Here is a 15,753-nt window from a genome sequence, read left to right as displayed (position 1 = left end):
AACTTCACTACACATATATCAGATAACACATAAACATGCCAGACACCACACATACCCTGTCACCCCATATACATGCATACATACACTCACCAGATACCTCCTTCACCATGTTACCATATCACATACAACACACCATAAACCACCAGACACCATATGTATCTCAATAATCAAATACATACCACAGGCAACATATTCACCCCTCACCACTTCACACACAGCATATGTATACCACACACATGCCAGATTCCACACACATCCCTTGCTACCTCATATACTATCCACTCACCACACACACACATCTATGCACAACCCTTTCCACCCTGAGATGCAGTTCTTTGCTTACTCTTTCCCTTTTGTTGTTGGGTTTCTGTAAAATGAAAATTCTTCTTCACTGGGCACTTAGTGCTGACATCTCTCATTCTGCCCCCAGTGAACCACGTGAACATGCCATATGACCAGTAGCTGCCCCCAGTGAACCACGTGAACATGCCATATGACCAGTAGCTGCCATGTGCCTGCCACTAAGCTCCTTTGCTATCCCGAATACTCCAGCCCATTCCCACCGCTGCCTTCTCAGTTTCTTTTCTTTTCTTTTCTTTTCTTTTTTCTTTTCTTTTTTTTTTTTTTTTTTTGGTTTTTGGGTCACACCCAGCAGTGCTCAGGGGTTACTCCTGGCTGTCTGCTCAGAAATAGCTCCTGGCAGGCACGGGGGACCATATGGGACACCGGGATTCGAACCAACCACCTTTGGTCCTCGATCGGCTGCTTGCAAGGCAAACGCCGCTGTGCTATCTCTCCGGGCCCCGCCTTCTCAGTTTCTGTGTCAATCATGCAGCCAACAAGATCCAGGATTTGAGAGATGGCTGCATGGCACAGCTGGGGACAAGGGGCAGCACACACACCTTTGGACAGACAGGATAAATGTCATAAAATTCAAGAACTCACTTTCATGGTGAGCTCTCCATGCCAGAAAAAAGGTCATCACCACTCTAATTAAAAAGGATGTCAGAAGGGTTGGAGCAATAGTACAGTGGATAGGGTGCTTGCCTTGCATGTGGCCAACTTGGATTGGATCCCCAGCATCCCATATGCTCCCTTGAAAACTGCCAGCAGTAATTCCTGAGTGCAGAGCTGGGAGTAAGCCCTGAGCGCTGGTGAGTCTGGCCTCAGAAATAGGAAGGAAGGAAGGAAGGAAGGAAGGAAGGAAGGAAGGAGGAAGGAAGGAAGGAAGGAAGGAAGGAAGGAAGGAAGGAAGGAAGGAAGGAAGGAAGGAAGGAAGGAAGGAAGGAAGGAAAGGAGGGAGGGATGAAGGGAGGGATGAAGGGAGGGAGGGAGGGATAGGAAAAAAGAAAGTAAGAAAGAAAAGCAAGAAAAGGAAGTCAAGGGGCCAAAGATAGCATGGAGATAGGGCATTTGCCTTGCATGCAGAAGGACAGTGGTTTGAATCTCGGCATTCCATATGGTCCCCCAAGCCTGCCAGGAGCGATTTCTGAGGGGTAGAGCCAGGAGTAACACCTGAGCACTGTCAGGTGTGACCCAAAAACCAAAATAAAGGGAAGTCAACCAACAGTGACAGGGCCTACTGTAGGCTACATGGCACCATAAACTTCATAACAAATCTGAGTATAATCTCAAGAAACTGAATTTCCCAGCTGAGCCCCAGAGCTCCAGGTTTGTGACCCCTTGTGTAAATATGGTAACCTTCAGGTCACTAAATGTGCTGGAGGAGTGGGGCAGGTGTTATGGGAGGGGCAGCAAAAAAGGCCAGGCCCAAATTGCTGAGGCCTCAGCCAGCTATTGTCCATGTCTCTCTCCAAAGTGGCTAGCCCAGAAGCCTGAGCCCCGAGATAAATCCTGCAGTGAACCTGGTCCAGGTGGAGAAGGAGACCCCAGCTTATCTGACACCCCACCTCGCCAGCATCCTGGAAAGCACCAGATTCCAAGTTGAAAAGGAGTGGGTTTGGAGAAACCAAGACAGCAAGGGGGGCACTTGCCTTACATTCAACCAAACCAAGTCAATCCCTGGTGCCACAGATAGTTTCCTGAACACCAAGAGTGATTCCTGAGCACAAAGCTCCAGCCTGAAATGTCATGAGCACAGGATCTCTGAAGAAGACAAGTTTAAAACCAAAACCAGCCATCTGTCTGTCTTTCTAGAGGCCCCAGTAGCCAAACATGTCCCATAGCAGCACCATGTCGGCTCATCAGTCTAGTTCCATAGTTTAAAGTTCTTGGACTGTGTAACTGGATTTTTAATATTGACACCCAGTAGAAATGCAACCAAATAGCAAACTAACAAAGTTTAACAAACAAAACCGGTAATACCAAATGGTCAGCTAGCAACAAACAGCTTAGTAAGCCTTCAGAAAATGGAGTAATGTAATAGTCCCATCGTAAGATGTAATAATTTTCACAATTTTTTTTTACTGAAGGATTTTTTCCCAATAATTCCATTATTTAAATTGTTTTAACAAGCAATATAATGTAAATTATTTTGTGCTTGCCAAGAGGGCAGGCTTGGGTGTGGGAGGAAAACTGATGACAAGGGTGGAGGGAATGTTAAACTGGTGGGGAATTGGTGGTGAAACCTTGAATTCCAGAAACAACTGTATTATGAGCAATTTGTAAACCATGGTGTTCAAATAAAGTATTAATAATAATAATGATAAGTGAAACATGGGGCTGTAACAATAGTACAGAGGGTAGAGCACTAGCTTTGCACATGGCTGATCATGGTTCAACCTCCTGCATTCCATATGGTCCCCCAAGCACTACCAAGAGTAATTCCTGATTTGAGACCCATAGGCAACCCCTGAGCATCATTGTGTGTCCCTAAAACAACAAAACAAGCCCCAAGCCATTTCCACATCAACTGCAGGTAATTCACGTCCTCACAAGCGGCAGAGTGTATAGAAATATTCCATTTCCTTTATTGCTAATGCCAGGCTGGGAGTGATAGGTGAGGCCGGGGTAGTGACACGTGAGGCCGGCAGGGGGCGCAGGCAGTGTGGCCGCGAGAACTGTGAAATGAAAGGACCTCGCTTACAAGCCAAGGAAAATACAATCAGGTGACATCCCAAGTGGGGAACGTAAACACTTAAATTACTAAGTCATTATTTTAAGGTTAAAAAACTTCACTGAAAATGGCATCCGAAAATTATATAAATTACACTTAAGGTCTGTACATGATCATAGGGGGAGAAAAATACCAACAATACTGTGCTCTGTACAATAATGCTTCCTACATTCTGTAGCCCAGCAACACTCTCCCTTGAATTGCAGAAAAGTGGGCCAAAAACACCTGTAGGGTAAGTAGGATCATTTCGCCAATGCAAACACAGTGTCAGTCTCATAAGGCACATTTTCACACATGGGAATTGCCCTCATGGAAGGAGGTCTGGCAGGAGATCCAAGCTCTGCCCTCTCATCTCTGTAGCACCAGGGGTCACCACGGTGTTTGGCATGGGGTCCAGGAGACAAGCGCCAGCCTCCACCCCAGCCAGCATGCCATGTGCCAGGCATCTCCACTCCAAAACACCCAGTAACCGCCTGTTTCTCAGTCTTGCACAATGAGACACATTTGCAGAATGAAGGAAAAGAGCCATCAATTTCCCTCCACTGCAGACACAACTCCCTTCCTATCCAACAGTGGGGATCTCAGACGGCTGTGAGTGTCCTGCTTCCAGGCGGCCCTGTTGTTGGGACCCCAAGGCTGAAAGATCCCCGCTCTCACAGCGGCTGCATCAGCAGAGCATACTCATGTCAGAGAAAGGCCACTGGCACCTGGCACTCATTTTCCATAAGTGCATGGTGGCCTCCCAGCACCATGGCCCTGCCCTATTCAGGCATCCACTTGGGTCTCAGCCTCGTCCATCTGCAGTGTGTCATTGTCCCCCAGTAGTTCTGTCTCAGGCACTGAGCCCTCCTCTTCCTCCTCTGCCTCCTGCACAGGGCTCTGTGCCACCTCGTCTGGGACATGCTGCACATCCTCAGTGCCCTCTGATAGCAGGGCAGCTCGGTCTGCCACCGACGTGTTGGAGGGGGCCGTGGTGACATAGCCAGTGCTGGTGGAACCACTGCCGCTGTGGTGGGAGCTGGGCTTGGGCACCAGCTGGGCTGGCGCCTGCTGTGGGGCCATAGGGAGGGGAATCTGCACCGGGTAGAAGTTGGGCAGGTAAGCACCGTAGGCTGGCACTGGCTGGTACCCATTGACGGGGATATAGAGCTGGGGTGGAGGCACTAAGGGCCTGATCTGGCCCTTCATAGGGATGAACTGGGGCTGCGGGAAAGGCTGTGCCTTCTGCTTGGGCCCCCCATAGCGAGCGTTGCTGACATTGCTCACCGGGCTGGTGCTCAGCGAGCTGGTCTGCGTGGCATTGCTGGCACCCGAGGTCTGCGCTGAGCTGCTGTAAGGGGCCAGGTTGCCCCAGGCACGGAGGCGACTGTGGATGTCCTTGAAGCGGGGCCGCAGGCCGGGGAACTCATTCCAGCACTCAATCATCAACGCATACACCCAGGCCGGGCAGTCGTCGGGGCAGGGCAGCATTTGGCGGCCACGTACCATCTCCACCACGTCCTGGTTCGAGTGGCCACAGTAGGGCTGCAGTCCATAGCTGAACACCTCCCACAGCACCACACCGTATGACCAGATGTCCGAGTCCACCGAGAACTTGCCGTACATGATGGCCTCGGGGGACATCCAGCGGATGGGCAGCAGGGCGCTGCCTACCAACTTGTAGTAGTCAGCCGAGTAGACCTCGCGGAAGAGCCCCAGGTCGGAGATCTTCACATTCAGCTTGTCAAACACCAGGACGTTGCGTGTGGCCAGGTCCTTGTGCACCACGTGGTGGCTGGACAGGTACTCCATGCCCGCTGCGATCTGAGCCGCCACATGCACGAAGTCGGGGGGCTCCAGAGCAGACTTCACCGTGCGGTCATCGTCGGCGCTGCCCACGTCCGAGTGTGGCGAGCGCATGACCAGGAACTCATGCAGGTCCCCGTGTGAGCAGTAGCTGAAGACCATGCTGAGCGGCTGGTCCTTGGTGACCACACCTAGCAGGCACACGATGTTGGGGTGCTGCAGACGAGCACGCAGCATGGCCTCGTGCCGGAACTCCTCTCGCAGCGGCCCCTCCGCTTTGTCCTTCAGTGTCTTGATGGCCACAGCCTGTGTCTGCTCTCCTGGTGCAGGGCCGAACAGGTGACCCTTATAGACTTTGCCAAAACGATCTTCGCCCAGCTCCTCCATGAACCGCACTGTAGACAGGCTGATCTCCTTGAGTTTGCCCTGTAGGGGAGATAAGATGGTGAGATCCCAGCTAGGCCAGGAAAGGAGTACAGGACAGCTGCAAGGGCGGGCGTGGCGCTTCATAGGGATAGTCCTAAAAGGAAGGTGCCACTGGCCCAACTAACCTCAGGGCTGGTGCCCTGGAATCTAAACTCTCAAGAGGCCACAGGGCTACTACAAACTGCCCATGAACTCTCTCTCCCCGCAAACTCAGAAGACAGGAGAGGGAATGAGAAGACAGACACACACTTCTACACTCCCCGGCCCTGTCCCCAAATACCCCCGCACATGCTCAGCTATATCCCCATCTGCAGTCTCAGAGGCAGGGCAGGCCTCTGCTCATGTCAGAGGACTCCTGGGGTGGGCACCATGGCTGCATCCAGCTGGTTCTCCCTTGGCATGAAGCCCAGCTCTTGCTGTCACACTTTCCCTTCCCAGGAGGGAAGCCCTCCTAGCCCTGTTCTTCTAGGGTTGTAGTGAACTGTCAATTTTCCTTCCCAGGAGGGAAGCCCTCCTAGCCCTGTTCTTCTAGGGTTGTAGAGAATTGTCAATTTCCCTAGTCACAAGGTTAGTGAGTCCCTGTCCTATGACCACCAGGAAGAGCTTGACAAGGCCCAAAGATCATGATTGAAAATGATGGACCTATGACTGTAGCAAGACAGGGTGGCCTAGCACCTGCACTACATTCATGAGTGTTTGCCCACCTGAATATCTCAGGGAAGTCAGCCATGTTGGATTGGCCAGACCATGGCTACCTCCTGCCCTAAAAGAAAAACAGTAAAACCAACCCAACTATGAAGGGACCAAAACAGACTCCGGATTCTGAATCTTCTCCTAACCCAGGCATTATGAGATCTCCAGTCCAAGTTGGCCTGTAAGGGTAGACAGCTGATATGTTCCAAGATTAGGCCAACAGCGCATGGAGGTGGCTGGAGGAAGCCTAGCCCCCCATGAGCTAGTAAGCAGAAAACATACTGGCCGTTTGTCTCCAAAGACACAATAATCCCCAGGAAGCCTGGGAGGAACTGTCAACACGTATGTGACCCTATCCTGGCAGACTCGGGAGCACAGACCTGCTTGTGCTGGCTGATGAGTGGCATCTCTACATCCTGGCTGGGCGAGGCCATCAGCTGCCGGCGCTGGGGTGTGGAGGCCGAGGCCTTCTGCTTATTCCGGCACATGCAGACCAGGAAGAAGAGGCAGGCGATGACCAGGGGGATGGCAATGCTGGGGACCAAGATGTACAGAATTCCCATCTTGCTGCTGTCCTGGGAGCCTGGGAACACATGGGCTCATGAGGCTTCTGTTTTGTTTGTTTGTGTTTTCAGCTCTGATTTTTGGGTCACACCTGGTAGTGTTTAAAGTAACTCCTGGCTCTGCACTCAAGAGCTATTCTTGGCAGGCTCGGGGGACCTTATGGAATGCCAGGGATTGATTGAACTCAGGTCGACTGTGTGCAAGGCAAGTGCCCTATTCACTGTGTAGGTCCAGGATACTACCTACTATATAGGTCCATCAACGCCACATTCCCCAACAGCCTTCACACTGCCCAAAGCCACATTCCCTGCCTTTCTCCCTCCCCTATCCAAATGTCGAGGTATCAGTGTCTAGTAGGCTTTGCCATACTAAACCACTCCCTAACCCTGACAAAGAAAGGACCCTGAAATACATGCCCCAGTGCATACCACAAACACCAATGGGTGTCAAAAAGTCGCTGCCTCTAACCCCACATTCTCCCCCATGCTCAGAATAAAGGAAGAAGTCCTGTGTCCTGAATCCCATCTCTATTCAGTTTGATGAACCCTGGCCACCCAGGTCCTGGGTGTGGGCACAAGAGATGATTCCTTTCTTCAACATTTCTGTTGTTCCACACATCTGCATTAGAATGCCAGTGACAGAAACAAGCACACAGGTATTGGATACACCTTCCTCAAATGCAGCATGAAGGAACATGTTCTAGAGAACAAGTTCTAGAGAAGAACTGGAGAGAGACAGTGAGTGCCTGAGCCTACTGGAGGACTTTCTCTCTCCCCTACAGTACTTATAGGGATGTGCACAGGGTGATTGGGTAATGACCTTCCAAAAGGCACCTTCCCACCCAAAATATGTGGGTCTGCATAGTGAGTTCAGCCTCTGAAGCCAGCAAGGGATCTGTGTCCACTCGGGTTTCTGAGCTGTTCTAAGAAGAGTACCATTATCCCTTGTTACCTAGTGGCAAGGCAGTGCCCCAAGCTTGTTAGCCCTCCAGGCCCTAACATGATGCCTACACCACACAACTGGTTCTACACCAGAGCAAAAATTCTTTTCTTGGCTCTTCGGATCACTTTTATTGGTGAGGGTAGAGTGAGAAACTCAGAGAGATGAGAGGTTCAGGCTGCAGAGATAGTACAGTGGGTAGAGAGTTTGCCTTGCAGGAAACACCAGGAATCAATCCTGGGCACCTCGTATAATCCCCTGAACCTGCTTTAGCTTTTCATTCTCCTTGTGTAATGACCAGGAGAGTACATCATCATTATACTGCAGCTTTACAAATAGTGGCTATTTGTGATGACCCTTTTCACCAAAGGCTCTGTCACTGCTAACATCGTGGTGGGTCACCTGACTATGTAATAAATGAAGATAGATTTTTCAAATAGAATTTATTTCCATGGGGCAAATCCTTTGACCTGCTGAAGTCTCGGCAGCTGCACACACCCACCCCACATCTGGCCCAACGTAACCACTTTACCACTGATCTCTGCAGATTAAAAATTCTAGGGATGTTGGTTTGGGGGTTGAGATCTCGGGGATAGTTTTGGAGTCCGGGTGGGCAGCCTCATCTCACCTCTCTGTACTTCTGGAAGCCCCAGCAGCCACTTCCACAGCCCACATCCGCCCCAGGCCAGCTCATCGGCCCAGCTCCACAGATCCTTGCACTCCTGGAGTGTGTCAGGCAACACCTCCATATTTTTCAGTACTGACTTCCCAGTAGGAACAAACCAAATTAGTGTGAAATTATCATAAAAACTACCTAAGGTCAACAAACAAAACAAATAACCAAATGCTTACCTAGCAACTGTCAGACAATGACATAATGATGCCATTGTGAGAGATGAAAATTTTTACAACTTTTCTTTCTTTTCTTTTTGTTCCTTAATAAAGCTTTATTTAAGCACCATGATTACAAGCATGTTTGTAGTTGGGTTTAGTCACCAGTGCAACATTACTGAAGTTTCTTCAATTAATTCCATTATAATGTCATTGTAACAAGCAATATTAAGTACCTGAAAAGAGGCAGGTTTGGGGGAGGGTGGGAAGCTGGGGATAACAGTAAAGAGAATGTTATACTGGTGGTAGGACTGATGTTGGAACACTAAATGCCAGAAATAACTGTAATATAAGCAAGCTTGAAAACCATGGTATTTAAATAAAGAAATTAAATTTTAAAAAGCTGAAGAAACAGAATTTATTTTAGTAGCATCCTGTCCATAACTCCCTCTGCCTGGTTCTGAATAAGAATAATGTATCTTGAGTGGTATTAAACATAGAGTATTCAGCCCACCCGTAAACTATTCCCCGTCATTCTGTGAAACAAAATCAAGCATCCAACTCTACTGAGAAAATCATGAGCCTGTTTCTTATTTACGTTAGAAGTGATTCTGCAATCGATACCCTTGTAGTCTATCCTAGAAATGAAACTAGTCCTTTATGCAACCATCAATCATAATGTAATATGATTTCTAGAACTGCCAAACTTTAAAGACACATTGTTCAAGGCCAGAGAGATGGTACAGGATTTTGAGCACATGCCTGGCATGCACCCAATACCACGTGGCCCCTGAGAATTGTCAGGGTGATGCAGGAGGCACCAGCAGCATAGGAACCCAAGTAGCTTAGTGCCCCGGGACCTGCACACAAAACCACAGGCCCTTTAGCTAAAGATTACTAAGAGTGGTTCTGGCACCACTTCTAGGGAGAACCCCTTGAAAAAAATCTTTCTTTACATTTTGATTTATTCATGCAAGTTGGAACCCCTCGTTGCAAAAAGGTCTACTTGAACCAACTGGGGGTCATGAAAATTACTTTAAAAATTTTGGTTTGAGGGTGTCGGAGCAATAGCACACCGAGTATGGTGTTTGCTTTGCAGTGGCCGACCCCAGAGCCTGCTAGGAGCGATTTCTGAGTGCAAAGCCAGGAGTAACCCGGAGCACCACTGGGTATGGCCCCAAAACAAACAAACAAAAATTCTGGTTTGCATCTGGCACTGGGAAAGATACACCGCAGGCCGAGTGTACACAGCATATCTGAGTTTAATCTCATATGGTTTCCTGACTACCACCAGGAGTAATTCCAGAGTACAGAGCCAGGAGTAACTCATAAATATCACCGAGTATATGGCCCAAAACCAAAAAAATTATATTTTTAAAGTTTGCATTTTTCCAAAACTTCTTTCATTAAATACATTAAGTACAGGTTCTTCTCTAGATGGATGCACGCACACACACACACACACACACACACACACACACACACCACAGAACATAGCGACTATCTTACAATTTGCTTGTTTGTGTCTATTTGGATCATACTCAAGAGATACTCAGGACTGACTTCTGTCTTAGAGATAACTCCTGGCAGGATTCAGGACACCCTCTAGGGTCCTATAGATTGAACCCAGATTGGCCACCTACAAAACAACGACTCCAACCCCACATTTTGCTGCTTTTATGAAATTTGCTTATTTTGAACAACTACACTTTTCTCCATAGCAAAGTAAAAGAACCTCTACAACCTTGATCGAATGCTTTTACACACACACACACACACACACACACACACACACACACACACACACACACACACACACATTCTTAGTGGTACCTGTGTGCACTGTGGAATTAAAAGGAAAGCCCACATTTGAACGTTCCCAGCTAAAGGCAATCCCTGGTTTCCTCTGCCTATTAATTCTCTTTATCGGTCCTCACAATAGAATTCTCCACCAACCCTCTGCTTCCAGGCTCAAGAAAGGAAGGCAGAGAAATAGTTGAAGCTCAGATACCCAAGTAGGCTGGAGCTAATGAGATAATGGGTACAGAGATGGACTGTCTGTAAGGTCAAGCAGGACTAAAGCCATTCCTGCCAGTAATTCTGTTTATGGATTTTGTTTGTTTGGAGGCCGCTCATGGCCATACTCCTAGTGGTATTCAGGGCACCCTAGGGTATGCTGGGGAATGAACCAGAATCTGCTGTATGCAAGACAAGTTCCCTACCTACTATACTGTCTTTCTGGCTTTCCTGCTTATAAATTGAACAGAGACATTACAGGGGAAATAAAATCCTATTTCTCCTCCCTCTGCAGTCCATGTAGGCCAGGTGAGTAGAGTGGGAGGCAAGGAAGGGAGTTGTCCTGAGATGGTTCAATCTAAACAGAAAGAAGCATCAGGAAAATACTTGTGATAAGATTCCTAGAGAAACAAGATAGCCTACGGAACATTCTTGAACTATAGGGCAGGCAACAGAGTTCCAAGATGTGAATACTCTCTCCAGTGTTGAAACAGGTAGCTGGTACTTATTCTTTGAACTTTCCTCCAGCTTAAGATTTAATTATTCATATGCCAATATGAATATAACAGCGTGGTTTTACACAAATAATTCTGGGCCTGAGAAACAGAACAGCAGGGGAGGCACTTGACTTGCATGCTGCTGATCCCAGCTCAATCTCCAACACTATATTGTCCTCTGAGTCCCACCAGGAATAATTCCTGAGCACAGGGACAAAGCAAGCTTTGATCAGAGCTATCACTAAGTCCTGAGAACTGCCAGGTGTGACCCCCAAAGGTAAACTAAATATGATAAGGTAAAATCAAGAAGTAATCCATAAGAGATAGTACAGTGGGTAAAGTGCTCGTTCGGCTGGGCTAAACCAGCACTTTTTATGGCTCTCCAAATTCCCACCAGGCGTGATTCCTTAGTGCAGAGCCAGGAGTGAGTCCTGAGTACCACCAAGTGTGGCTGGAACTCCTCAATCCTCAAAGAAAGTGATCCTGAATATGTAACGGGGAAGGAGGAGACCAGCCCAGGCTCCTTATCTCAGATCACAACAGTGAGAGCCCAACAGTCAACAGTGAGAGAGGAAGTAAAATGATGTGTATGATATTTCTTAAACCAGAGTTTAAAGGAGAGAATAAAGAGAGAAAGGGAGGGAGAGAAGGAAAGAGAAAGAGAAGAGAGAGAGAGAACATACCGCAGGAGGGAAGGTCACACAGTTCCATGCGCACGTTCTTGTTCTGCGTGAAGCACCATGGTCCCTCCATTTGTCCCCCAGGATTCCGGCAGTATGCATGGCCCCCGCCCAGCTCGGGGAAGTCCTCACTGCTCAAGTGGTGGCTGTGGGGGTGCTGCAGGGCCCATGGCTGGCACTGATGCCCCGACTTGGTGGTACTGGCAGTGCCCCGGTAGTCCATACCCGAGCCGTTGTAGCACTGGTGGTCTGCAAGACAAGCAGTCAGAGGCCCCTTCTGGTGTTCCCTACCCCGATGTTCCCTCCACAGAACCACAGGGTCTGCTGGCACCCTTGCAAGGCTTTCGTGGACTAAAGCATGGGACACAGAAGTCATAAAGCCTCATCTTTCTTAATGTGGTAGGTCACACCTGGGTCAAGTTCACAGCTCTCATGCTAAGCTGAGGACGTAGGAAGGAAGGAACCATGTCAGGAATGATTCCGTGACCCTGAGATAACCTCCAGGACCCTGGGCACCCCCAGAAAGAGAGGGTCCTCTCATACCTCACACTTCCTTGTACCAGAAGCCAACAGGTGAGGTAAAGTCACAGCTTGACTACAGCAGGTGGTGTGCTCAGAGTCTTGGTGAGGTGACCCCCTTCCACTTGAGCTCCCACCCCACAGCCAGAACCAGGAGTGCTACCAGGGTGTAGGTGTCATGAGGTGCTCTGTGCTAAAGAACTTTCTAAATCAGACCTGCTAGTCACAGGCCAGCTAGGTGCTGAGCTCCCCACAGCCCTGCAGCTTGAGTCAGGCTGTCATCAGAGACCAGACCCGGTCACTAAGGGCGCAGAGACAGGCCTGGGGATGGCAGGTTTGGGGGTGGGGGTGGGGAGTGATGCATGATGACATCTGCTTAGCAAAGAAATGGCCCAGTGACTCTGGGGTTCCTGTCCTTACATTGCACAGGACTGGGTAAATAAGGGCACTCTGCAGTCACCGAGAAGCTTGTGCTGTTGGTTTCCACCCTGAACGGTGGTGGGCATGGGCTGGAGAGATACTGCAGATGTGGTTGGTAAGCCCAGAGATACACCATGCCGGGGAGGCCTGTAACCAACACCTGCAGGCTTCTGGGGGAGAGTTTAAAGGAGGACTGGGGAGAAAGGCCTCTCCTGCTGCCTTATTCATAAAGGAGTCTGCTGGGGTGGGTTTTCGGATGAAAGGGGAGGGCTCTGTAGAAAAGGCCTGGGGCGTGGGGTATGGCCCAGGGAATCTGCTTGGGATCAGCTGGCACGGGCCCAGGGACACGGGGACTCACAGCGGCCCAGCCTCTCCGCCGGGATGCCGATGCGCATGCAGCTGGCGGCGTCCGGGCTCTCGGGCAGAGGCAGCGCCTCGCACTTGGGTAGCTGCAGGCGCATGAGAAGCAGCGGGTCGGAGCGCGCGATGGAGTACTCCTGGCGGCACAGCTCGCGTTCCAGCACCTCGCACTCATCCCTGCACAGCTCCCGAGGCTTGGGCGCCCGCGAGCGCGCGTCGCACAATGGGAACACGAAGTGGCAGAAGGACGGGATGGCGAACTGCGAGCACTGGTCTGACAGGTGCGTGGAGGTCCCGATCATGGTGAAGGCAGCTGTGGGGACAGCCGGGGCTGAGCAGAGCAGTGGAATCCGAAGGCCTGCCCACGAGGGGCCCGTGCTGAAACGCTGGTTTCTATCCTGACCCCAATTCCCGGGTTTCAGAGCCCAATTCTGCCCCAATCCCAGCCCCAGGGTTATACCAGCCTCCACTTCTAAATCTGCTCAAGGACCTAGCCCCAACTCCATCACCATCCCATAACCACTCTTGGACCCTCATTACAGTCACCCCAGTGCCCCTTGCATCATTCAACCTGCCTCCTGTGTCCTCTGGCCCTGAGGCCACTGAGCTATTGGGATTTTTCAGACCAGAAAGTTCCTCGGACTTCCCTTGCAAACCCAGGCAGAATGAGAAAGACAACAAGGATGGGGTTTTATCCTGCTAACATCATCAGGGGCATCAGGGACAGCTGACAGCCAGGATCACAGGGACTCAGGGTAGGGCAGAACCATAGGTGGACAGGCGCCTTCCAGAGCGGACAAGCAAGCCCTGATCTCCCTCACATCCCTGCTCTGCAGAGAGACATCCCTTGCATGGGCAGGATGAAGAGAGTTTCAGGAGAATAAAGCCCCTGCCCCTCAGATGGCAGAGAAGGAGAGGAAAGTGCAGTGGCCAGGGCAGGAAGAACAATAAACAGTTCAGAAGGCTCAGGATAAGGAAGACAGTTCTAAGAAGAAATTGATGACCTCTGTCCCCAAAAGCAGAATTCATAAGAATGTAAAGCTACTGGCTCCTGGTTGGCTATTCTGGTGCAGGGAAGAGGCTGGTGAAGTGGCCTAAAGGGAGTGGGCGGTGTGGGGAGCCCCATGCCTGAGGGTGAGCAGTCTTGGAGTTGCAGGGACAAGGATTGTGTGATGCTTCAGCGGCAGCCAGCTCTGAGCTCATCTCACTTGTACCTGTGAAAGTCCCGCGGACAAAGATATGATCGTGGACAGCAAGAAAACAAGGGGACTTTGGTGGACACATCCAGATACGTCTGTGTCCTCTGAGTCCTGGAGACCTGGAATTTAGTCCTAGGCCTGGCGGGCTCCTCCCGGACTCTGGGTACATGCGAGGTATGGCCAGCAGGTGGCGCTGAAAGCACCAGGCTGTGCTAGTAGAGGGACAAATGTGGTGCTGCCCAGCTGCACTGCTTTGGGGGCATCATCCTATTCTTCAGGATAAAGCACAGATAAAGGCTGGCACATACTGGGGGGTCCAGGTGCAGCAGGCAGTGTCCCCGCAGCCTTCTGCCCCGCATGGCCCTCATTGTCCCGGTTCTTAGGTGCTGGTGATGTGCACCAAGTGGAGAAACAGACAGAAAGGCTATTCTCAGGGAAGCTTTCACTCAATCTCATAGTAGGATGGCTACTGTGAAGAGGGCTGTTGAGGGTCATGGTCATGTCCCCTGCCCCAACTTGGAGACTATTCCTGCTCCACAGACAGGGTGGCTGTGACTGAGAAATTCTTCTCATTCCCCAAGTGCATTGCTTAAGGGTTCTGGTACCAAAAAGGCCCAACAACCCATATTCGGACTCATTCCTCCCTCCTATATGTCTCCTCTTCCTTTCTCCTTCCTTCCTTCACTTCCTTTCTTTTTTCTTCTTCCATTCCTTTCTTCCTTCCTACCTCCCTCTTTCCTCCCTTCTTTCCTCCTTCCCTCCCCCTTCCTTCTTTTTTTTTGGTGGGGTCACTCCTGTGGGCAGCACTGCTCTATCTCAGTGATGCTTCGAAGACACCAAAACAACAACCAGAGGTATTCCGGGATCATGTGGTGCTGGAGATCAAATCCAGGAACTCATGTGAACATCAATGGCCTCTACTGGTCCATTTCCCTCCTTGGCACTCAGGTGCTAGCTCTTGTTCATATTCTGAAGGCCCCTCTGCCTATGACCTAAGGATCTAACACAGGGACTACGAAGAGGGCTCAAAACACTGGAGTTTGCTGTGTATGTGGGAGATCTGGGTTTGAACTCTGGTACCCCATGGCCCTTCTGAGCACTGTCAAAAGTTAAGTCCCAGGTCTGGAGCGATAGCATAGCAGGCAAGGTGTTTGCCTTGTACACAGCCAATTCAGATTCAATCCCTGGCATCCTATATGGTCCCTCGAGTCTGCTAGGAATAGCTTCTGAGAGCAAAGCCAAAAATAACCCGAGCTCCACTGGGTGTAGCCCAAAACAAAACAAAACCAATTTGAGTCCCAAGCACTGACAAGAGTAGACCCTGAGCACCTCCAGTTATTACCTCAAAACAAAACAAAACAATAAATATATATATGTGTATATATATATATATATATATATACACACACACATACACATTGAGCTAGAAAAACTTTAAATTTAACTTTAATAAAAAAAAAGCCATGAGTCCTCATTCTAAAGCTTAACCTAAAAACTCCTATAAATCTATTCTCCTTAGATATATGTCTTGCTAAATCTTTTAAACAGTTCCTGAGAAAATAAAGGAAGAAGCTGACATCAGAGGTTTTCTGAAGTCCATACCTTCAATGAATAAGACCCAGTTACATTGAGGTGTCCCAGACCTCTCACGAATACTGTCTTTCTTACTCAGAGTCAGGAGGGAAAAGTGAGTATGTCAATGTATATGGATGGTGTATACATGATGTGTATGGGATGTGAATATGGTA

General features: G+C 49.6%; 1 protein-coding gene across 1 annotated transcript in view; it reads right to left on the bottom strand.

Annotated features, from left to right (window-relative positions):
- Nucleotides 1–3,554: 3,554 nt before the first annotated feature.
- The window catches only part of ROR2 (receptor tyrosine kinase like orphan receptor 2), a 104,790-nt gene continuing 92,591 nt past the window's right edge, over nt 3,555–15,753 (bottom strand). Inside the window, exons 7-10 of the mRNA XM_049770912.1 lie at nt 12,805–13,119; nt 11,511–11,756; nt 6,361–6,563; nt 3,555–5,287 (exon numbers count right to left, since the gene is read on the bottom strand). Of these exons, the coding sequence (XP_049626869.1) occupies nt 3,842–5,287; nt 6,361–6,563; nt 11,511–11,756; nt 12,805–13,119 (2,210 nt within the window). The 3' untranslated portion in view covers nt 3,555–3,841. The remainder of the gene's footprint in view (nt 5,288–6,360; nt 6,564–11,510; nt 11,757–12,804; nt 13,120–15,753) is intronic.

The sequence above is a fragment of the Suncus etruscus genome, chromosome 3 (assembly GCF_024139225.1).
Source record: "Suncus etruscus isolate mSunEtr1 chromosome 3, mSunEtr1.pri.cur, whole genome shotgun sequence".
Lineage (NCBI taxonomy): Eukaryota > Metazoa > Chordata > Mammalia > Eulipotyphla > Soricidae > Suncus > Suncus etruscus.
The sequence above is the reverse complement of the archived record's forward strand: the minus strand, read 5'-3'. Positions and strand labels throughout refer to the sequence as shown.